Source organism: Maniola hyperantus, chromosome 8 (genome assembly GCF_902806685.2).
Source record: "Maniola hyperantus chromosome 8, iAphHyp1.2, whole genome shotgun sequence".
Classification (NCBI taxonomy): domain Eukaryota; kingdom Metazoa; phylum Arthropoda; class Insecta; order Lepidoptera; family Nymphalidae; genus Maniola; species Maniola hyperantus.
In genome coordinates, this window is record NC_048543.1 from 3080003 (window position 1) to 3105578 (window position 25576).

The window sequence follows — 25576 nt, forward strand, 5'->3', positions numbered from 1 at the left end:
ATACGCAATTTAGGAACGTTATTATTTTGTTTTGAAATAAAACGTGTGTCTGATAATAATGAATTGCGTATTATTACAGAATCAAAACCATTCGTTATAATAAATATCGCGATAATAATAATAATATATCCAATTGTATCAGTTTTTTTATGCGATGATATAATAAACGTTTTTACACTGTTCTACTATTAATATTTATAAAATCGTATTTTAGATATGAAATATAATATACCTACAGTAGAAACTCGATTATCCGGCCCTCGGTTATACGGATTCGCGATTATCCGGACTACCAACCGAAAATTGTTCGGCCAAGTGCGAGTCAGACTCGCGCACCGAGGGTTCCATACTCGGGTATTTTATCCGGCATTTTGTACGATAAATCAAAAACTATTATGCATAAAAATCTGTTTTAGAATGTACAGGCAAAGCCCTTTCATATGATATCCTACTTGGTATAGTTATCTTACTTTGAGAATTGAAAACACTATTAGATATAGTGAACTACATAATATGCACAAAACCCGCTTTTCTTCATACATTCGATTATTCGAATCTCTAACGAAAACAATTAGTCCGGTTAATCGAGTTTCCACTGTACTTAGTACATAAAATTATTTAATAGATATAATCAGTGATGTGGTTATTATAATAAGTCTATGGATATAATAAAAAATGTATCCTAATAAACTTAACCTATCTTTAGTCAAGAACTAGCTTATTCCCGCGACTTCGGCCGCGTGACTACACACTTGGCCGGTTTTGCTTGTAACCGGCACGCTTTTGTGCGAGTAACAAGCATGGTGTATCACCGGCTTTAAGGGAAGCGCGGTGTAGCATTGAAAGTGCAAGTAAGTATCATTACGCGTAGTGAACTGGTGACCGTGACGGTTTCGGTGCGTGTGCTCCACCGATTAATATGGTTATGTAACGAAAAGAAAAGTTTGTTTGTATACATCTGTGCCGTTAAGCGATCGATGTGACTATCTATCGTACTTACAAGCTTATACTGGCGACTTTGTCCGCGTGGACTACACAAAATTCAAACCCCTATATCACCGCCTTAGGGGTTGAATTTTCAAAAATCCTTTCTTAGCAGATTCCTACGTCATAATAGCTATCTGCATGCCAAATTTCAGCCATATCCGTCCAGTAGTTTGAGCTGTGCGTTCATAGATCAGCCAGTCAGTCATCTTTTCATTTTATATATTTAGATTTTATAGGAGTGGATATAAAATTGCTCTCAACATTATCATACCAATACTACCTATCTAATACACTATCCCTAATAGTTCTTGGAAAAGCAGTTCGATCCGAAAACCGAACCGCGAGCAATAGCTTGTACCTATGCCAATAAACGTCTCATTTTTATGTTGAAATTTGTTGAGAAAAAGAGAACAAAGTGTCATTCAATTTGTTCTTTATGTTCGTCGTCGAAAACGGAGTGAATTGTGGGAAACACGGCAATTAACCGTTGCTCGCAGTTGACTCGACTCGTGATATCGTCTCAACACTTTATCGAATCACAAATTGTCTCTTACACGAGCCACACAAAGTACTAAATGTCTATATGACATAGGTACTTATGGTCAAAAGCTGAAAATAATAATAATAATAATATTCTTTATTTCAGGCAAAATGTACCCATATTATTACAGAAGTCAATAAAATTATAAATAAAATAAAAATAATTAAAATCTAAAATAAAAATAATAACAAAAATAAGTGCATTATTGTATAGTATTTATATCATTATTTTCGATTCGCACTGCGATGCTGCGCAACTAATACCGGTAGATGGCGACATCCAAGTGCTCACACATCGTCCGGAGAATCTCATTATTAGAGTGGCGTAGTCGCTCCTAAAAGGATGCCATTCTGCAGCGAATAATCGCGAAGAAGTCGGGCATTCTTGCCGATGCGAACATGGTCGACGCACTACAAACTAAAAAGCCAGCACATTGTTAAAAACCGGCCAAGTGCCAAAGCCAAAACTTGGGTTTGTCAGTTTTCAGGCCTATATACCTAGAAGTATCTTTTCTATGTAGTTCAAAGCCGAATTGGCAAACTGGTGTTTTAGCTTTTGAGTGTTTTGACTTTTAATAAAACAATAGTTTATGATTTTAAAAACGCTTGTCCATAAATTAAAAAAGAAAAAACTATATTTTTGAGATTTTCATGTTGATCGTTAGTAAAATTACAAAAATTACATTAGTAATTTACGAATGATTAATGTTATACAACTTATAAGGATATATGTACGATAAATAATTTTATTATCAACGGCCACTATAACAATTTACTCATAACAGATAATAATATAAATAAATTAAATAAGAATTAAAAATTTATTTCTGCATGTGTGAATAGCCTAAAATCGACGACCTGAAAATATAAATTAAGGTGGTTTGATAGAGTCAGCCGCGAAAATTCAATTTTTAGTTAGTTTTTCGAAAATAATAGACTAATCATACATCGAAGGCTTATGGTAATGAGTTTTGCGGGCATAACATTTATATTTTACATCCTATAAAAACTTTGGTCAAAAATACTAATTTACTTCATATTTGTGCAAATCTCGGAAAATTCAGTAAATTATCTTTCAGGAACAAATATGAAGTGAAGTAGGTACCTAAATGAGTATTTTTGACCAAAGTTTTTATAGAAAAACATGTAGATGCATAAATGTTGTGCCCGCAAAACTCATTACCATAAGCCTTCGATGTAAGATTAGTCTACTATTTTCGAAAAACTAACTAAAATTTGAATTTTTGCGGCTGGCTCTATCAAACCACCATAAGCAAAGTACGCTCTATAGTAGGTACTTATAGCTTTTTTGGATGAAAATATCTTCAATTCCGTGTATGTGTTGGCGACTCAATATCAGAAAAATTACTAGCAAAATGAGGCCATTCCTTGATAATATCAAAAAGTTTATCTCCTGGGCTTAAAGTAGCCATCAATTGTCGTTGACCAAAGAGCTCGTAGCCCTTGCTAAGTTTGATTTGGTCCACGCCTTGCTTGATGAGATTCTTGCAGGCTTCGACTTGCTTTATCGTTGGCGTGTCTGCGTGGTATGTACCGATGAAGGCTATAGCTATAAATAAAATAAATTACAAAATTTTCAAAAGCCGAAAGTAATGTACATATACCGTCCTTAAGAATGACATTTCGGCTTTGTAGAGCGTTGTCTCTATCATTCATACCTACATGACGTTTTGTCGGTCTCAACGACAGACACAGTGCTCTCTTTCTAAAGATTTTCTACTTTCGGCCTGCAGATGTACTGCAGGATCATGCTTGGTGTCAAACTTTGAAGCTGTAAGATGGCGTTCTTTGCGGAAGTGCATGATATACAAGGAACCAAACGCTCAATTTGCTATAATCCACTGAAACAGACAAATCTGTATGCACATGCAGCATGCGGTATACATCGCCCGCCCTCCCACTGCTAAACTTGCAGGAAAAGCCAGCCACTAATCAAGTAATAAGTTTGTAATCGCAAACAATGTGATATAATTACTGCATGGTAGTCGGATTTTCCCCTTTACTTGTGCTACTTCTTGCCAAATTTCATGATTCTAGGTCAACGGAAAGAAGATTTTGATTCCCTTGCGAGTGTCAATATATTGATAGACAGACAGACAGTTTAGGTTTTTTAATACCCAAGGGAACTTGACAATTTTCCGGGGTAAAAAGTAGCCTAATCCGTATATAAGATGCAAGCTATCTCTGTACCAAATAGGTTAATACATCGTTAGTTTTAGTTAACGCAAAAACCTAAACACGTGTCAAATATTTTTACATTAAAAAATATGTAAACACAGCGGGTGTGAGCGAACAAGACGGCTGGCGTCGATCTTGCCCGCTGCCGCTTCACGGCTCGAATCAGCTGGTGCTTACGGTCATCCAACTACGTGTCATTAGATTCTAACAGGATTTTAAAGTATTTTTTGGTCAAAATTTAACACGTAAAAATGATTGCAATCGATTCTGTTGCTGATTCTGAACAAACTACTTTCAGGTTTTGCGTTTACTAAAACTAACGTTATATATTTAGATATACTATACCTATACTCTTCTTGTTATGTCCTGGCGTATGGGCTCCCTGATGGTCCCAACCTCGGCCGGTATAAACAGAGCCGTCACCCCCGATCAGAAAATTGTACCCAATGTCGAACCAACCTCTGGATTCAATGTGAAACGTCTGTATCAATCGTACACGGAGGACGCAATCTCTCTGAAATATAGAGATATCACTTTATATAAATTATTATAAAATAAATAGGAAAATACATTTTTTTTAGGAAAGTGCCGTTTCTTATCTGTGTATGAGATTTTTAATGCAGTTTTTATTTTTAATGATAATGCGATTTCAGCTTTTATGAAATTACAACCCGGGCTCTCAGTCTATTTTTTTTAAAGAATATTAGTCAAGTTTATTATGTTGGCTAATATTCCCCTTTTCCCTCCAAGTAAGCGTAAAGCTTGTGCAAGAAGTAGGTACAACAATAGTGCAACGGGTGCGGTTTGAACCGGCAACCTTTCGGATTTCAGTCCACTCCTTTTACCGATGAGCTATAGAGGCTCTTGAATATTACGAGTACCATTTCAATGAATCAATCGAACATACCCGCGTATGACAGCTTTCAGTGGCGGTATGAGTTATGATAACCCATGGAACTGGTTGGTCCAATTTTTCAAGTGTGCCTTCAAGGGGTTGCGCCAGCCAATCCTCTTGCGATACTATGTTCAAAGGGTCTGCTGAAGAAACGGTGGTGGTGCTGGTGGAAAGAGGAGAGGGTGGATCGCCTGAAAAATAACAACACCTTATATCACACATCGTCATCAACCGATAGTCGTCACCTGCCTGACATAGATCTCGTATAGGGACTTCCAGAAGCCACGGTTTCGCGCCGCCTCAGCGACTTTGTATGATGTCTGTCTGTCGTCTGTCCACCTAGTGGAGGAGTCCTCCAACGCTGCGCTTTCCGGTACCTCTTCCTAGCACTTTGGGATCCCAAATGTCTATCGGTTTTTCCCGTTGCCACTTCAGCGTCGCAACCCGTTGAGCTATGTCGGTTACTTTGGTCATTTTATGGATCACCTCATTTCTGATTACATCACGTAGAGGAAATCCAAGTAGTTACAGTTCTATCCCGTTGAGTAACTCTGAGTTATCCATACATGGACAGCAAGTATGGATAACAAAAAAAAGTTTTCGTAAAAATTATCACCACTATATCTTACAAATCCAACAACTGACAATCAAAAAGTGTAATTTATTACCTATTTTGAATAAATGATTTGATTTTGAACATTATTAGAAACAAATTATGTAGGTACAGTTTAGAATTTCCACTTCCAAGGGGCCCATACGTAAAATTTTAGTTTAGTTTAGTGCCTGTTTTAAAAAGTTCAAAATTTACATACCAATCCCCATTGCAAGGCATGTCAAAACATTAAGCGCATAATCCATTTATTCACCACAACTTTTAGCTGGTAATTAAATTAAGGTTAATAATAACTACAATTAAGTAATTGAATTAAACTAAGTATACGTATGTTCGAGTATAGATACGTTAAGTAATTAGTGTTTCAAATCGCAAGTAAAACAGAAATGAAGTCTTGTTGCTATTTTGTTGTCGCACATTCTTATCAAAGTTCACACTGTGACCTTAACTTGGTGTAAAAAGTACTTCCCCGAGTAAGTATTATAATACAGGGTGTAACCAGAACGCTAGCAAAAACTTTTTTTTTTTTTTTAATTGCAAAAACTTAGCGATATTGTTATCTCTTCTATCTTAGACTGCATTATCACTTAACACCAGAGGGTCTAACATGCGCCCCGCGAGAAAATTTTGTCTACGCATTATCTCGTGTTTTTTTCATACAAATAAGACGAGTAAATGCGTAGACAAAATTTTCTCGTGGTGCGCATGTTAGGCGTGCAGGTGAGATTGCAGTCGAAACTAACTTAATGTATCTGAATTTAAAAAAAAAAGTCGTTACTTTTTAATAAAGCATAACGGTACCTACTTTGGTAATGCTACAAAAAATACCCGTAATTCGTTCCCTGATAATACCTATTGTACAACATTAAAAAAAGTTAAAGGAACAGCCCCCCGATTGTCTAAGAAAAATGTATTAATCGTTATCGTAATCGTCAAATTCTGCCCTTTGATTGGTTGATTCACTGTTTACACTTTTTCACAGCCAATCAAAGGGCAGAATTTGTTGACGATTACGATAACGATTAATACGATTTTCTTACACAATTGGGGGGCTGGTTAGCCTATTCTACAATATTCATCATCACTCAACAATCAGGTGTGAATGTGATCTAAAACCAGTTCGTCTTTATGAATACAAAATACATTACGAGAAGATTGATTGGGAAAATACTGTTAAATTAGATTCGCTCTGTTCGTTTAGAAATTGCCAACTACTATACCTTACCTACTCATCTAAAGAAATCCATTTCATTCGATTTTTTTTCGTGATTCATTGACGTGCCTGAGTCTCGTAGAGCACATTTAAGCCGTCCTATGCGTTAATTTATAATCACCAACTAACATTCATAGACCTACTAACTTTTGATATAATTATGTGCTTTCAGACTCCAGACTTAACATGACATGTATCAAATCATAGTTCTATGACATGATTCATGGCTTAATGGGATGAGGATTACGACTTAAAAAATCCGTGGGGTTCTGTTACCCTTAGATTAAGGACTGAAGGTCTGAAATCGTACTTTTGATATGACAGTTGAGTTGACACATGGAACAAAAATGGCGAGTTCTTTCTCAAAATGAATGGGTATAGTACCCATAACGAAAACTGTCAATTTATTAATTGGCATTTTCTAAATCACCAAAGTATATCAAGACCTGTCAAAAAAGAGATTGGTTGCGAAATATGAACTTGATTCAAAACATGGACTATTTACATAATTAATACATTGTATGCATAGATTAATTTTGGTCTCGCTCCGATTGTATAATACGGGGTCGGATGTCATATATGTCAAGGTAGATGACATGTCATTGATAGTCACCAAAAATTATTATGGGGGCGTTTGCCTTCACATTTGATGAACACTTGAGTAGCTACTCGTACCTATACGATAATCGAGTATCATTGACTGATATATTACTTAATATGGACAGGGTTATTGAACAAACAAAATGGCACCGACTCATTGGTGCGTAGATGTTAATTATGCACCTATGCAACCTCAGTGACGTCTGGATTTCAAACGGGTAGTTCATTAGTATCTAAGAGGTGGCGCTGATTTATTTGGTTTCTATCGTGAACAGTTTTGTTCGCTTCACCATATTATATTGTCATTTATATCGATACTAGCGACCCACCCCGGTTTCGCATGGGTGCAACGTAGATACTAATGTGGTGTCAGATATCTACTCGTGTGGTGTCAGTGAGGAGATCATTATAGGCGCCACGGCACCGCCGTAAATCATAAAATTGAGTATTGTGAGCCAACCTTCAAAGATACATGTACCTACGCTATCCCCGACTTTTTTGTAAAACTTTTTAAGAGAAACAATTTCATTTTACATTGTTTTCATGTAACTTTGGCCATTTAGGCAGCGCACGCCTCGGAAACTCACAAATGAGAGGATTTTTTCCGACCTAATTCACATTATTTTAATTTCCCTAGGAATCTCTAATTTTTTGAGAATTAAACTTACCTATGAATCTTACCTTGAATCACTCTATCTAATGGTGAAACCCGCATTAAAATCCGTTGCGTAGTTTAAAAGATCTACGCGTTCATATATACATACAGAAGCGGGAAGCGACTTTATTTTATACTATGTAGAGATGTCGAGTATTGATTTAATTGAATCGTATGCAGAACGTTTTAGGAATCTGAGAGCCCACTGTATTTATCATCCTCATCATCATGACCACCACATCGACGGCCCATGTCTAAGCACGGATCTCCTCTCATAAAGAGAAGAGTTTAAGCCATAGTTTGTCACGCTGACTCAGTGAGGATTGGAAGACTACACACATCTTTGAGAATATTATGGAGAACTCTCAGGCATACAGTTTCTTCACGATGATTTTCTTCACCGCTAAAGCAAGTGGTATTTAATAGCTTAAAATGCACGTGACTCCGAAAAGTTAGATGTGCGAGCCTGGGATCGAATCTCGGACCCACGAATAGGAGAAAGACTTTCTACTAACTAGGTACAGTACACAGCAGAAAGTAATGAACATCGACCTATACGAACAAAAATAGATTTTTGTCATGGGTTCCGTACCTCAAAAGGAAAAAAGGAGCCCTCACCTCGTTATCTTTTTGTCTGTCTGTCAAAGAAACCTATGGGGTACTTCCCATTAACAAAAAATACGATTGTAGTACGGAACCCTCGGTGCACGAGTCTGACTCACACTTGGCCGGTTTTTAGCAGTGTAGCCTATAATGATATTGGACATACCATACCTATTATACCTTACTCTGCGACCTAACTCTGAATATCTCTTGTTGCAGGAAGAAAACATAGCTCTTCGGCTTATAAAGCAACATGCAGATGTTGAGGAGCCGGAGAGCAGCCCAGCCTCTCCCGAGGAGTATGGCACTGGGAGTACGGGGAGGTACTTCGACGAGGCGGGCTACGTGGCGGGGGGGTCCAAAGATAACGACCCCTATGTGCGGAACCGATTCAACCAGGCCGCGTCAGATAACTTATCCAGCAACCGGGCAGTGCCTGACACGAGAAACGCTATGTAAGTTTTCATGTACGTAAGCTTTTTAGGGTTCCGTTGTGCAATAATAAACCCTTGTAGTTTCTTTATATTAGAGGATATATTCTTTACCATTTTTATGGTTCCGTACCTGAAAAGGAAAAACGGAACCCTTACAGGATCATTTTGTTGTCTATCTGTCTGTCTGTCAAGAAACCTATAAGGGTACTTCCCGTTGACCTAGAATCATGAAATTTGCCAGGAAGATTGGTCTTATAGCAAACATGGGGAAAAATCTGAAAACCGTGAATTTGTGGTTACAACAAGAAAAAAATTAAAATATGTTCATATTTATTATATTGCTATTTTCAACTTTCAAAATAAGATTAGGTACTATACCAAGTGGGATATCATAGGTAGACCCCCAAGCAGTGGCGTGCAGGTCATAGAGGCATAAATGCACTGCTTACCCCAGTTGTAATATAGCTCAATGCAAATTTTACATTATGACCTGCCAGTAAACAGGTTCCTACCTAACTAATGCCTACCCTGGCTTCAAACCCTGTGCACGCCACTGCCCCCAAGGTGTTTTCAGGCTTTGCGCCCAATGAGCCATTCAGCTATTAATACATACCTACTTACCATTTATTGTAATATGCAGGTGCAGACTAAAGAAGTACGATCTAGACCTACCTCAGACAAGCGTGATAATCACATTCCATAACGAAGCTCGATCGACACTCCTGCGCACTATTGTCAGGTAATCCTACTAATATTATAAATGTGAAAGTGTGGATGTTTGGATGTTTGTTACTCAAACACGCAAAAACGGCTAAACGGATTTGGATGAAATTTGAAATGGAGATAGATTATACCCTGGACACACACATAGGCTACTTTTTATCCCGGAAAATCAAAGAGTTCCCGCGGATTGTGCAAAATGTAAATCCACGCGGACGAAGTCGCGGGCATCAGCTAGTAATTTAATAACTAAAACTTAAAATAATTTAATAACATTTAGTTATAACACTAAAGGTTCGTACGCACCTGAGCGGCGCGGCGCGGCGCTTCAGTCCGACTGCAGAACGCGTCACCTCAGGCCGCTCGACGGTGCCTATCGCACTACAGCTTCAGTACGCGGCACCTCGCGTCACTTGCGCGTCACTTTTATACCCGTTCGCGTACGAGCAACAACGTCGCAAGATGAGCGACAGTGAAGAGGATTTGATTATTATTTCTTTGTTGTGCAGAAAAAGAACGAATTATCGAAGAGAAAAAACCGGCCAAGTGCGAGTCAGGCTCACGCAATGAGGGTTCCGTACTACAGTCGTATGATTTCGATAATTCAAAAACTATGATGCATAAAAATAAATAAAAATCTGTTTTAAAATGTACAGGTGAAGACCTTTCATATGATACCCCACTTGGTATAGTCACTCACTTCGAAAGTTGAAAATACTAATTATTAGTTCATGACCACAATTTAATTTTTTTTGTGTGATCTAACCCTAAATTCACGGTTTTCAGATTTTTCCCCAAATGTCAGCTATAAGATCTACCTACCTGCCAAATTTCATGATTCTAGGTCAACGGGAAGTACCCTGTAGGTTTCTTGACAGACAGACGGACAGACAGACAGACAGACAGACAGACAGACAGACAGACAGACAGACAGACAGACAGACAGACAGACAGACAACAAAGTGATCCTATAAGAGTTCCGTTTTTCCTTTTGAGGTACGGAACCCTAAAAAAGAAGAAGAAATGGATTGCTGACATACCAAAGTCACGATATCAAGAAGGATATCACATTTTGTTTCCTCGCCTTCTTAATGACTCTGTACCATTTCACATTTACTTCAGAATGTCGAAGACAAAATTCTTTATGCTATTGCCTAATAGTTTTTGTGGAAATTACATTAGAAACAATAGGTATACCACACAGGTCGGTAATATAATCCTACAAGAAACCTATGTCCAGCAGTGGAGATATCTATCGGTTGATGATGATGATGATAGTTTTTATGGAAATTATAAAAAAATATTTATGCATATCCATACTTATATTATTATCAACGCAAAAGTGTATTTATCTGTCTATCTACTAGCTTTTCACGGCTCAACAGCTTAACCGAATTTGATGAAATTTGGTACAAAGTTGAATTACATCCCGGGGAAGGACAGGCTACTTTTTATCCTGGAAAATGAAAGAATTTCCACAGGATTGTTAAAGGCCCATTTATATGAAGTTTGGACCAGAGGTAGCTTGCATTCCGGGAATTGACAGAGGTAGGCAACTTTTTATCCCGGAAAATCAAAGAGTTCACACGGGATTAAAAATCTAAAAAAAAATGCAACTAGATGATGCCTGCGACTTCGTCCGCGTGGATTTAGATTTTTCTATAGGTGAGCACATTTCCGGGAATTACCTACTAGTACCTATATACCTGAGATAGATTATACCCTGTAGGATAAAAGTAGCCTATGTGTACCTACACATAGGCTAGTTTTATCCCGAAAATCAAAAAGTTTCCACGGGATTTTTAAAAACCTACGTCTACGCGAACGAAGTTGCGGGCATCAGCTAGTCCCTTAGGTTCTGTGGAAATTACATTAGAAAAAGCATTTTCGCAAAATGTCTTTGTTTTATGTGCAATAGAATATATAAAATAGGCAGGTAAACACAGGTACATATTATATCTAAATACCTATATAAAAGAAAAAGGTGACTGACTGACTGATCTATCAACGCACAGCTCAAACTACTTGACGGATCGGGCTGAAATTTGGCATGCTGGCTAGCTAACTAGCTAATATGACGTAGACATCCGCTAAAAAGGGATTTATGAAAATTCAACCCCTAAGGGGGTAAAATAGGGGTTCGAGATTTGTGTAGTCCACGCGGACGACGTCGCGGGCATAAGCTAGTATAATATAAACACAAGTACAACAATAGGTAGGCATATTTCCGAAACTATTAATTCTACCTAGATGAAGTAGGTAGGTATAATATGTACATAATATATTATAGTTATTTAATCAGGATTATTTTTACCATTGATGTTTCCTCATAACGCTCGGAGAGACATTTATACATTTAGACACTGGGAAGGGGGGAAGCCGACATCCTAGGGGTTGGGACCTTTGAGGATATACTTCTAAGAGCATGAGGAACACGTCATGTGTCAAAAATTAAACCTACGTTATTTATTTTGAGGTCTATCTTGCCGATTCTTGCCTGTACTTTAAATACCTAACAAGATGCGCGTGTATCTTATTCGAGCGACGTACGCATACTGAAGCGCCGCGCCGCGCCGCTGGGTATGTCGCACTAGCGTCACTGCACTGCGCGTCGCTTCGGTGCGCTTCAAAATATTCTCTCCAGCCGTGCCGCGCGGCAACGCGCGGTGAAGCGCCGCGCCGCGCCGCTATAGTGCGATATGCGCCATACAAAATGATAGAAATGATATTTTGAAGCTCTGTGCCGCGACGTGAAGCTCACTGAAGCGCCGCGCCGCGCCGCTCAGGTGCGTACGAACCTTAAACCGCACCAGGGTAGAGTTTAATATTACGAGATGGTGAAAATTCTTCGATTTTCCGGATAAAAAGTGGCCTACGTCCGTCTTTGGGATACAAGTTATGTCTGTACCAAAAGTCAAAAGTCTTCAAAATCATAAAAAGGAGTATGTCCATGGGCAGTACTCTCACAAGAAGTATTGTAGGTACCTTTAATTTTTTATAAAAACATAATTTAAATATACAGCTAAAGCTACACATAAAGCTAAAATAAAAACATAATTTCTCAATAAGTTTCATGAATATTTGTTTTAGGATTAATAAATCTGAAACTGACAGTTTTATTAAGCCTATAAAGACCCTTTTTTACTTTCTAGCTGAACCTAACATCAAAATATTGTCATTTTTAGGTTAATATTTCTGAAATGTGGAAACCGTTTTCGTTAATTTTTTTACAAATATCCTAATGATGTTATTGAACAGATAGAAAATAAAAAAATTCGTAATTTACTATTAAATAATATAACTTTTAAAATTAATTTCAAACTTTTTAATTTTACTTAATTATTATAATTTACACACAAAAATTAAAAATAGGTGAAAGTGGGAAGCTTTAAATTCAATTTTCTATTTCAGTGTCCTGAATCGGAGTCCGGAAAACTTGATCAAGGAAATAATTTTAGTCGACGACTTTAGTGACAATCGTAAGTAAAGAGTTATTCGAAAGGTATGTTTTCTTTCGGAAAGCCGATTCTAATAAGAAGAGCCAGCAAGAACAGCTTTTTTGAGATTTTATTTTGTTGTTGGCACTTTGTCCGCTTGGAGTTTATCTACGTGATCAGATCAGAAATGAGGAGATCCGTAGGAGAACTAGAGTAACCGACAGAGCTCAACGGGTTGCGAAGCTGAAGTGGCAATGGGTAGGGCACATTGAACCATCTACTCACAATGTTAGTCACCTTTTAAAAGTTACCCGTAACTACTGTACCAACTCAGTTGGTGATTCTTTTTGGCCCCGCACTATTTATCTTTTCTATATATAAAAATGAATCGCTAAATGTGTTGCTGATCGCAAATCTCGAGAACAGCTGAACCGATTTCGCTAGTTCTTTTTTTATAATATTCCTTGAAGTACGGGGATGGTTCTTACGGAGAGAAAAAATTTAAAAATTGCCAAGTTCCCACGGGATTTTTCAAAACCTAATTCCACGCGGACGAAGTCGCGGACATCAGCTAGTTTTTTATAAAAATCTGGTAGCACTGGAAACGTCAAAAAATGTTGTTTGATTGAAAACTTGACATACGTGACGTTTTGTCGGTCTCAACGACAGAGACAATGTTCTACAAATTTGCTATCTCCTTCTAAAGGTCGATGTACATTATTTTCTGCCGCATACTGTAAGTACGCAATCGAGTAGCGCACTCTTAATAAGTATACACGAAAAGAAACGTAAGATCTCACTGAGAAATCTAGTCTAGCTCCAGCCAGCCCCATCATTGTGAAGAGACAACGGCTCCTAATGTGAAACATTTAATATAAAGCATTGTGTTCATAACAAACGCATAGGTAATTGTAATTTCTAAGACCAGTACAACTGAGAAGCAAAACACTATTCGCATCTATTGTAATTTGTAACAATAGATATTTTTCACTTTAAAAACCTCTCTAGCACAGTGGTAAGTACATAGTCTTGGGAGTGGTAGGTCCCGGGTTCTATCCAAATACATAAAAGGAAAAGGTGACTGACTGACTGATCTATCAATGCACAGCTCAAACTACTGGACGGATCGGGCTGAAATTTGGCATGCAGATAGCTATTATGACGTAGGCATCCGTTACGAAAGGATTTTTGAAAATTCAACCCTTAAGGGGTGAAATAGGGGTTTGAAATTTGTGTAGTCCACGCGAATGAAGTCGCGAGCATAAGTTAGTTTGGTTTATAATTTCTAAATTATCTATGGTTTAGTCGTGTGGGTACGCACCTGTATCTTTTCGGAGGTGAGAAAACCTGCATGCCTAAGAATGATCTCCATAATGTTCTCAATGGTGTGTAAAATTGGCTTGTGAATTGGAGGATCAATGCTAAATTGGCCTGTGAATGAACTATGGCCTAAATCGATTACGACAACGATTACGAGTACGACTTACGATACGATTTTGACGACATACTCACCTAACGCAGTGGTAAGCGCTGTGGTCTTATTAGTGGGAGGTCCCGGGTTCGATTCCTGGCAGGGGTTTGAAATTTTATAATTTCTAAATTTCTGGTCTGGTGGGAGGCTTCGACCGTGGCGAGTTACCACCGATGCCACGATGCCGTGTAGAAACCAAAGGGGTATGGGTTTCATAAAAACTGCTATACCCCCTTCCAGGTTAGCCCGCTATAATCTTAGACTGCATCATCACTTACCACCAGGTGAGATTACAGTCAAGGGCTAACTTGTATCTGAATAAAAAGCGATGCCTCTCATTAGACAAGAGACAACATAGAAATCATAAATTCGAAAATTACCCCTGCCAGAATCGAATCACGATAATGATTAAGTTGTTTTCAGCAGTATGTTTATATCTATGTAAATAAATGTTAACCAAAGAAATTCTTGCAGCCGAAGACGGCGCAGCTTTGCGGGCGATACGCAAAGTCCAAGTGATAAGGAACTCGAAACGGGAAGGTCTGATGAGATCAAGAGTAAAAGGAGCTGATGCTGCCACCGCGCCCGTCCTCACCTTCCTGGACTCTCATGTTGAATGCAACACGCACTGGCTTGAACCTCTCCTGCAGAGGATAAAGGAGGTTAGTACTTAGTCAAGGTTTCAGTAATTAAAGATCAGATAAGCTCAATAGGGCCTTGGACTGTAGTGACAAAATGACGTGATTTTTTGTGTAGCAGTAGTTTAAGGGGCTAGAATTCAATATATTCAATATATAAATTCAATATTTTTAAAAATTCATGATTTTTATTTATTTCTGATTATAGTTTTGTAAATAGATGCTATATTGGTGAAGAGGGTGAGGTGGTAGAATCTATAGTTATTATTATTTTTAAATGAGAATGTAAAGCACTAGTTAATAATTTGTAAAGGTACGATTTACGAATAATTTGATAGTTCGTCATACATACAAATTGACACATTTACATACCTACACACGCATTTGTGAGCTTCGAAACCAAGGTTCAGATGGTAAGTGACGGATTCTAGATCAAGGTGCTAACACTTGCATACCACAATCTTAAAAAGCCATTTAAATATGCAGATATGTTATGATTTTGCAACTTTTTAACTCCAAGTTGCTAAATTCAATGAGTAAATAGTGAAAGGAATGAACACCCACAGGTATGAGACGTGAGCCAACGTGTTATTAGAATCCAATTTCTGTAACGAAGAGCTACAAGGTGTATGACAATCAGAATCACGAAGGCTGTACTGTCAGACTTGTTGAGCAATTGATGGATTACATTGGCACTTAAGCTTGGCGCGAGTATATGCTCGTCGCACTTGCATACTCGCTTACGCGGTGTCCTGTGTGAGCGACGAATACTACACGACGCGACGCTGCGAACGCGACGAACGCGATCAACTCAATGGCATACCGTGTTTGCGGCCTATACCGGCCGAGACGCAGACTGCCATATACGCATTACGTCGCGTTGTCGTGTCGCGTCGCGACGCGTCGTATTCGTCGCTCAAGCAGGACACCGCGTTATAGCCCGGCGACAAAACTATCGAAACTACACACTCGCTTCCCACTGATCGCCAACTCGTTTAAGATTCTAGTTCTACTCGTTTCTCGTTCATCGTCGGCGGTCGGACCACTGCCTAAGCTTCCTGTTTTGCGGAGTTCGTTTGTCACGTCATCAATATGCAGACGATGAAGTCGCGTCCGCGTTTTGCATAGCTTGTAGATTAGCCGCGGCTTATGCAATGTTACAATTGCTACTAGGAACCTCCGCTTCCAAACAGAGCAATGTCTGTGTTACGCAATAAATAGCTTTTACATTATTTGTTCTTTGGTTATGTAGTAATAGTTGTCGAGCGACATTTGTATTATTTGAATTTATATAAATGGAAACTTTTTGCGTATCTTTTTTTTTTGTTTGTTCTTGACTGCATACTGCATTTCATTTCATGTTTTTCACGCAATCCTACATGGAGAGCGCTAAAAATAATTGTAATTATAGCCATTGACTTATATATCTATTACTTCGTATGGACAGGGTTATTGAACAAACAAAATGGCACCGACTCAGTGGTGCTTTAGCACCAATGCAACCTCAGTGACGTCTGGATTTCAAACGGGTAGTTCAATAGTATCTGAGAGGTGGCGCTGATTTATTTGGTTTCTAAACCGTGAAAAATTTTGTTCGCTTGAGCATATCTTTTTTTTTTTAAGAATGTTAGCCATGTTAAATGACTAATATTCCCCTTTCCTCTCCAACTAAGCGTCAAGCTTGTGCTAGGAGTAGGTACGACAATAGTGCAACGGGCGGGGTTTGAACCGTCGACCTTTCGGTTTTCAGTCCACTCCTCTACCCGTTGAGCTATTGAGGCTTGTAAATATCTTGTCATTTATATCGATGATTATACGTTGATTATCACTTGCAATCTTCTAGGCCAGCGCGCTTCATCTTAGGCTGCAGCATCACTTGCCAGCAGGTCTAATTACAGCAAAGGAGACTATAGATTTAAAAAAAAACTATCAACATATTTTAATGATTTTCTGTCATTGATAAGGCTGCGGACTTCCTGTAGGGCGATTGTCTAAAACCTGCATCAATCATTATTACAATCTCAATTGTTCTGATTGGCTGAATTTGTGCGATTCTTGTTGCAACAATGCACTGTGGCCAATAATGAGCGAGCATTAACCAATCAGAGATGATTGCGATCGTGACATTGTAGCTGTCAAACAACCGCGGTAGGGCCACAGGTATAGTTGCCAAGATATTAATAGAAGTACGGACATATAATGCAACACTGCACTGCTTGCAATGAATTTGCATGCTTTCAACGAGTTTGAAAACAAAGGCATTGTCTTGTAGTGTTTGAATAATTGATTCTACTGCTATTTTAGTACAAGAAAGGAGTTCAGTGGTTGCGAGGTCTCAATGTGACACTCGTCGCGTCTCGGCGCGCGTCGGCGGCGCACTCATTTTTGGTTTCGATAATATGCTAATTCCTTTATCGCAAAAATGTGTCTGTCTGTCTATCTATCCGTCTGTCTGTCTGCTAGCTTTGCACCGCCCAACCATTTAAACAATTGTGAAATTTGGTGCAGAGATAGGTTGCATCCGGGCTACTTTTGGTCCCGGAAAATCAAAAAGTTCCCACATTATTAAAAAAATCTAAACTTAGTAGATATCGTGGGCAATTGGGCATATATGTCTAGTTTATTATAATGTACCATTATTACAAATACTACGTTTGTATGAAAACATGACTTTTAAAGATTAGCACATTCAAACAGACAGACTGACAGACGGAGGTCAGCTTTATTAAAGTAGGAAGAACGGTCGACAGAGGCCTTGGCATTACCAAACGTAGAACGTATACAAATTTAACGCATCAAAATGTCACGCATAATATATTTAATCTGCTGATCGCATACTAGGTAAGAATCGCACCGCAATTGCGGCCCGCGAATGCAACGCTGCCGTTCAATATCACACATGCCAAAAAACAGACCACATATTGCATTATTTTGCCACCACTGCTCCGCTCTCTCTCCGCTGTAAATGTTTGCCTTAACTACTTTTGCAACAGAAATCAAAAAAACGCTATTGTTTTTATACCAAACAAGTGGCGAGTGTATTCATAAAAGAAAACCGATGGTAGCTTCATATTTGGTCGGTCATTGTCACCGTGGCACTTGTCTTAATATTCGTAGTGATTAGGCCAGACCATCTTTACACCTTTACTTGCTTTAAATATAATCTGTTGATTTTGTATATTATTTTGTGAATGATTAAGTGTTTTTACTGACTTTTCTGCTTACTGATTGGGCTAAATTTAAACGGGAAAGATTCAGAGCATGTCGACCATTGTTATTCACTTTACTGCATTCTAACATTCGGTGCCTACCTTCTACGTGCAGGATTTGCGGCATGGACGTGCCGTGCGGCTTATTCGTAATACGAGTAGATATGTGATTACCATGAATGTGACACATATTTTACTTTAAAAGCGAACTACATTTTCCTGATCTATTTTAATATTAACCATCTGTTTTGATAAGGTCACATTGAATTTACATCAAAATGAGTTCGAAGATTATATTTCCTCATTGCGGTATATGGGATGATATATTAATTATTAAACTGGCTAAACGTGAAAACGATACTTCTGCCCCCCGTCATCGCTTGTTTCCAAAGTTTAGGTTAGCCGTATCCGCTATATTGAATTTTTCCTTATAATGCATACATTTTTAAACCTCACGCGCCATTTTAATTTTATGTGTCGGCTGTCATGTCAAAAGTACGATTTTAGTCCTGCATCAATCAATCATTAATACAATCTTAGTTGTTGTGATTGGCTGAATTTGTGCGATTCTTGTTGCAACAATGCATTGTAGCCAATAGTGAGCGAGCGTCAACCTATCAGAGGTGATTGCGATCGTGACATTGAAGCTGTCATTCTACTGCAATCGCGCAGCAGTAGGGCGATTGTCTAAAACCTGCATCAATCATTATTACAATCTCAATTGTTCTGATTGGCTGAATTTGTGCGATTCTTGTTGCAACAATGCATTGTGGCTAATAGTGAGCGAGCATTAACCAATCAGTGGCCCTACCGTGGTTGTTTGACAGCTACAATGTCACGATCGCAATCATCTCTGATTGGTTAATGCTCGCTCACTATTGGCCACAATGCATTGTTGCAACAAGAATCGCACAAATTCAGCCAATCAGAACAAATTGAGATTGTAATAATGATTGATGCAGGTTTTAGACAATCGCCCTACAGAGATGATTGCGATCGTGACATTGTAGCTGTCAAACAACCGCGGTAGAGCCACTGATTATAAAGGTGAATCGTACTTTTGACATGACAGTTGACACTGATAGAGCTACAATGGCGCGTGAGTTCTCATTTTGTGCGGACTATACCTACTTCATATAGCCGCAAAATTCTGATTAATATAAATGCAAATGAAAGCTCATTTATCTAAATGTACTAAGTATGTAGGAATCTAATGAGTAGCGTCACTGCTTATTTAGGATATCCTAAATCCTTTTAGGTAAGGATTTAAAATGGAATACATGAACGCACATACAGACAAATAAATATTAAACGTATACTTACGCATCAATTCCGAATCCTTTCCGTAATCAGGTAAAATTGAAGTTTTAACTTTAATGTAGTGTATAATTATGACATTAATTAAGTGGTTCGGAATATGCCGACAGAATGTGATCAGTATGGTAATATCAAGGACTAACCAATCACTACACTACATACTTACACACACAGTTATGTAAAGCTGCACGCCCACCGTCTGTAAGACTCATGATATAAGTAAGTCCCGCAAATTGTGTGAACACACAAAACACCATGATCCAAACTTCATAGTCGCTGGTCCTTCCTGTCTGTATTGGGGACATTACGCAGTTAAACTTTCAGGTTTTATAAAATAACAAAGGTCTGGCACGCGCTGGCTCTCTCTATAACCACGCCACGTTACCAACTGTTACAAAATGTCCTCGCTTGACTTTATTAAGTGAATGGTTGATCTGAACACTTTAGCTTCTTGTTTACAATATAAAAGGAAAAGGTGACTGACTGACTGACTGATCTATCAACACACAACTCAAACTACTGGACGGATCGGGCTGAAATTTGGCATGCAGATAGCTATTAGAATTTAGGATGTAGGCATCCGCTAAGAAAGGATTTTTGAAAATTCCACCCCTAAGGGGGTAAAATAGGGGTTTGAATTTTGTGTAGTCCACGCGGACGAAGTCGCGAGCATAAGCTAGTAGACTATATTTAACTTTCAAAATATTTAATCCTCTCCAAAAATTAGGGCGCTCACACACGAGCAAATTTAGTCTTCGCACCTAACAGCGGCTTTACGGCGGTTATGCACTCATCCGATCCGAGTCCGTGAAAATACGTCCCTTTTTGTTAAGACATAATAATATGGCGTAGATAATCGCTGGTATTCTCACGGATGACGGATAGAACTCGGGTGACGGAAAAGCTGTGCGTAATCGCCGCGTAGCGATCAATGTTATTAAAAATGTGGAGAAATACTAGCCATTGAGGAAGCTACGGATACACCATAGGTACCTAAGCGTATTTTCGACAGTCATAAACGTTCATAATCCATACTAATATTATAAATGCGAAAGTGTGTCTGTCTGTCTGTCTGCTAGCTTTTCACGACTCAACCGTTCAACCGATTTTGACGAAATTTGGTACAAATATAGCTTGCATCCCGGGGAAGGACATAGGCTACTTTTTATCCCGAAAAAATGAAGAGTTCCCAAAGGTTTTTAAAAAAACCTAAATCCACGCGGACGAAGTTGCGGGCATCATCTAGTGGTAAAATAAATAAGCTTACAATAAAATAAATAAGGATCTTGCCTTCCGACACTATAATTATTAAAGCTTGGGACTGCTTAAATACTGCTTCAATAATTGACGCTGCTAATCGGCTGAAAAGTGCTCCTAGTATTCCGTATTGCCGATTCTCCCTGGCTCTATTGGACTAAGAGCCAGCGAGCCCCCTGCCAGACTTAAAAGTTTAAGAGTGTCTAGCAAGGGGTTGCATGACGTGATTTCTAATAGGTACTATTCCGAAGAAAATATAAAAAATTACACCTTTATTAGCTGTCTCAAAGCCACCATGATCCAAACTTCATAGTCGCCGATCATTCTTCCATGTGCTTTTATGAAATAACGAAGGTATGGCACGCGCTGGCTCTCTCTCTCTCTCTCTCTCTCTCTGAATGATTCAGCACAAATTGTATTGCCAAATCACTTGAAATTACAAACATAATTTATGTTACGTTACCTATTACGGTTAAGTTAGTTTTCATCTCTTACAAAAGTTACAAAAGCGACCAGACGGTCAAGTGAAGTGAAGTGAATAATGTATATAAACACTTTTTGTAGTTACGCAAATAGTAATGTTGTAAAGATAGAGTCAAGGCCGAATGCATTTACTTGCATACCCATATAAAGATTGTAGTAGAATTCATAGAATAGAAATACAGTCATGTACTTATTTCAAGTCATCATTGTCATGATCAACCTATCGCCAGCCCACTACTGAGCTCAAAGTCTCCTCTCAGAATGAGAGGGTTTGGTCATAGTCCGCCTTGCTGGCCCACAGCGGATTGGCAGACTTCACGCACCTATGAGAATATTATGGAGAACTAGTTGATGCTCACGACTTCGTCCGCGTGGAATTAAGTTTTTTAAAAATCCTGTGGGAACTCTTCGATTTTCCGGGATAAATGGGATGGAATGGGATCTATACACAATACACATGCAAAAAATCACGTCAATCCATTGCACCGTTGCGACGTGATTGAAGGACAAACCAACAAACCAACAAACAATCACACTTTCGCATTTATAATAGGGGTAGTGATGAGATTTTCAGGCATGCCGGTTTTTGAACGTGATTTTTCACATATACCGTTTTACTCGCTTAATGGTTTTTCTTGCTTAAATAGACTCCGTGTGTACAATTTAATAATATTAATTTCTGCGGCAATATTTTTCCCGTAATCTCGTGTACGATATACCTACGGGAAAATATTGCCGTCTAAATAATATAGTGTTATTAAATCAGTAAGCCCATGCCCCATACACTGATTACATGTTAGTTATCGGATACTTTACGTCCCGGGGTCATGTACTCAGGTTAATGTTTCTGTGTTCTTTCCGGGTCCGAATATGATACCGGTTGTTCCATGGATCATGATTTTGCATAACGTTTGAAACCCGTTTAATGCTCTATTTCGCCCATTGATCTACTTGAACCACGTTTGAATAATTGTGTTTACGTCTGTACGAGAAGTATCTAATAGTAAAAATAATTGTGAATAAAATAACGTAACGTAAATACGAAATTTTATTGAAATTGGTTTTATATCAATCGGATAAAACAGGTTTTTCTTGTAAACAACGCGTATTTTGGCGAAACTTCGCGATTTTTTTGTATCGACCCAAATTGTGCCAATCGTGTTTTGATTCTCGTCTCACTAAAGAATATCGTTAATTTTTGTAAAATTTAAAATAAACCAACGAATTTGTAGTTTTTTAGGGCAAAACTTGATACTTTGAACATCCGAAATGTGTCTCAACACCGCTTTTGGGATGCATATCACCTTAAGTAGGTACTTATTTACGTAAATAAATAATAATATTATTATTGTTTAATGATCACCATTTATCTCAACATTCACATTTATCTCAGGGCACATAGTTCGTACAACCGATAGACGTTGGGGTCCCAAGGCGACCTCGCACCGGAAGACGCAGCGTTGGAAGACCCCCCACTAGGTGGATGGACACCATCCGACGAATCGCAGGGAGCCGCTGGATTCAGGCGGCGCAAGACCGTGGCGTGTGGAAGTCCCTACAAGAGACCTATGTCCAGCAGTGGACGTCTATTGGTTGATGATGATGATGATTTATCTCAAGATCAAAGTTTAGTACCTACCTATTGCTATTATATCAGGTTAATCATTATCGTTTATTTTATTGTTTGCTGAACTTTAGAAGCACAATAGCCGGTAATAAGCTGCAGACAGGCAAAAAGCAGAACTTATTTGATTGTAACATTTTCTAATCACAGTGATCTCCACAATATCTGAAGGCTGTTATGCTAATACGTACTAATGGCTGATGTACGCCAGAGCAACGACAAGCGATAATGCGGCATGCAAAAATTGAAACATTGATATTGCGTCCAAGCAGCATGCGGTCCGTCCCTTGACTAACCTCATGTTGTAATCTAATGGGAATGCCGAAAGGATTTGGTTCCACAGTTTGCATGTGCGTGGAAAAAGGTTCATGGCACAACGGGTGGTCGAAGAGCACCAAGCACCCAGGTAGTGAGGGTGAAATTGCTTACGGTGACGTGCGGTGCAGTTGTAGAAAAAGGAGGGTGAAATGAGGTCAAACAGCCCCAGAGCACTTCCCATTTCAAAGGCGATAGAACACGCAAAGAGAGTGCCGCATGCTGCAAAATCCTCATTACGCCAAATTATCGTCCACCTTATGAATTCAGCTGCGCGATTGCGGGAGAATGACAGCTATTATGTCACGATCGCAATCATCTCTGATTGGTTAAGGTTCGCTCACTACAACTACTACAATGCATTGTTGCAACAAGAATCGCTCAAATTCAGTCAATCAGAACAATTGAGATGGTAATAATGATTGATGCAGGTTTTAGAGAATCGCCCTACAGGTCTAATATCCGGATTGCACTAGTTACGCGATGACGCCTACGTGATCTTGCCCCAGCCGCGCGGCCGGCAAGGTAGTTGCACAAACTATTTAGATCGGTAGAAGTCGGTTACCTCATGTACCTTTACTGATACGGCGCATTTTCAGTGGTGGTGTAATTCTGAGGCGATTATAGTATAAAAGTTTGTAAGATAAGCCCTTTTCCTAGCTTTGAAAAAGCTTCAAATTTAGATTTAATGGGTAACAGTATGTAATTTCTCATTAATTAACGTTTTGTTATGTAGTTTCATAACAGTCGTTCTGTTGAACCACGTCTTCGTTGAATACAGTGCCCCGCGAACAACTTAACCATTGACGCGATTGGCTAGCAAATGGCGAATGCACGTGATTGGTTGATCAGTTGACGCAGGTGCACGCCATTGGTTGATAAATTGACCCTTGCTTTTTTTTTGCTTTGATTCGCCCGCTTATATTATTGAAGTTTTGCTCTATACCTATCATCCTAGAGGTTAAAATTATTACACTATTCGGAGGTTTGGAGTTCGATGCCGGATATTATCATACACACTGTATAGGACTATAGGTAGGTACTTACAATGAAATAGCTTGCAATTGCTTGTGGCTAGTTACCGTATGACAGTTGCTCAAGCGTAGTGAACGGAAGATGCAGCGTTGCGCAAGCTGCATCATCGGCTCCCTTCACCCTCATGCAACATACTGCGTCCGCTATCATTGTTTCGGAATCGCATTCTTGTGTTTACCGACCAACACGCCTACGAGTGGACTCATTGCTGAATACTGGCCTTAGAGACAAAATGTTTAGGCATTTTTGAAATGAACACTTCCTTAGTACTGTACGCTTAGTATAAGATTTTACGTCTCACCAAACGTTGCTAGAATTCGAGAGTCGAAACACAATACCGTCAAAGTAAAATGGACCTAAAGAGTCTTGAATTGAAGTCGCAAATTCAATGCCACTGATTTTAATTTCGCAACGTTTCCGCTTGGAGCGCTGGCTGTAGATGTGTAGACAAACTTGAGCTTTAAAACAAGGTAGCTAAGATCCAGTTTACTATAATGCGGAAGGTTTTCGATACTTGAATACTATCAACGTTGTTGAGACATAAAATCTTGTACTGTAGACCTTGTACTAGTACGTTGTTATATTATGAAACTTGATAAAACGGAAAAGTGACACTAAAAAGAGACAAGCACATAGGATTTAGCTAGCGAAAGAATGAGATAGATCATACCTACGTTAGTAAACTGTTTCGTGGTGTTTCGTATTATTTCCATGAACACGTCGACAAAAGTTAGTGTATACGAGTTGGGCTTGTAACTTATACTAACTAATGGTTTAGTAATTTGTGTTCGTTTCCATTATATTCCGGTAGTCCCGGTAGTCCCGCTAGTCCGGTACTTTGTCAAAATACTTGCAATTATCTGCCTCCAACATAGAGGGCCGATACTTTTTCCTTTTTCATGTTATCCTTGGTGATGTACGACAATATTTCGTGATCTAGACGCACTAATGTAGGGCTGCTATAATTGCTGAAAGGACGACCGGGACATCCGTCCATATGCATACCGATACTATAAATTCGAAAGTGTCAATCTGTCTGTTTGTTACGTTTTCACGGTTAAAAGGCTAAACGGAGAAAAGAGAAAAGTAGAGTAAGAGAAATCCTCATCTATACTTACCTACTAATATTTGGAGTAAGGAGTTGCAGTAAGGAGTTTTATACAAAGAATACTGGATGGCTCGTTCTAGTCTCGTTTTTCGTTGACGTCACGTTGACTGCGGTGGTGGACAAACGCTCTAACTGCCAAACCGGGACCACTAACTTACCTACCGGGACACCGGGACACAACGGCTCAGACCGGGACTTGTCCCGGTGTACCGGGTCGTATGGC

The 25576-nt window shown here is 38.9% G+C and overlaps 3 protein-coding genes across 3 annotated transcripts in view; 1 reads left to right on the plus strand and 2 right to left on the minus strand.

Moving 5' to 3' along the window:
- The window catches only part of LOC117984389 (ATP-binding cassette sub-family G member 1-like), a 300050-nt gene that overhangs the window by 220995 nt on the left and 53479 nt on the right, over positions 1–25576 (minus strand). The gene's annotated exons all lie outside the window — the stretch shown is intronic.
- Pgant2 (polypeptide N-acetylgalactosaminyltransferase 2) overlaps positions 1–25576 on the plus strand; it is an 87576-nt gene that overhangs the window by 49020 nt on the left and 12980 nt on the right. The window contains exons 2-5 of the mRNA XM_034970802.2: positions 8525–8760; positions 9380–9478; positions 12871–12938; positions 14842–15029. Coding sequence (XP_034826693.1) covers positions 8525–8760; positions 9380–9478; positions 12871–12938; positions 14842–15029 — 591 coding nt within the window. The remainder of the gene's footprint in view (positions 1–8524; positions 8761–9379; positions 9479–12870; positions 12939–14841; positions 15030–25576) is intronic.
- On the minus strand, positions 1604–5601 carry LOC138402655 (peptidoglycan recognition protein-like). The gene is made up of 4 exons (XM_069500159.1): positions 5434–5601; positions 4634–4812; positions 4072–4240; positions 1604–3097 (listed from the first exon to the last, which is right to left on the minus strand). Exons 1-4 carry the CDS (start codon positions 5477–5479, stop codon positions 2853–2855), a joined length of 639 nt encoding a protein of 212 aa, XP_069356260.1. The 5' UTR covers positions 5480–5601; the 3' UTR covers positions 1604–2852.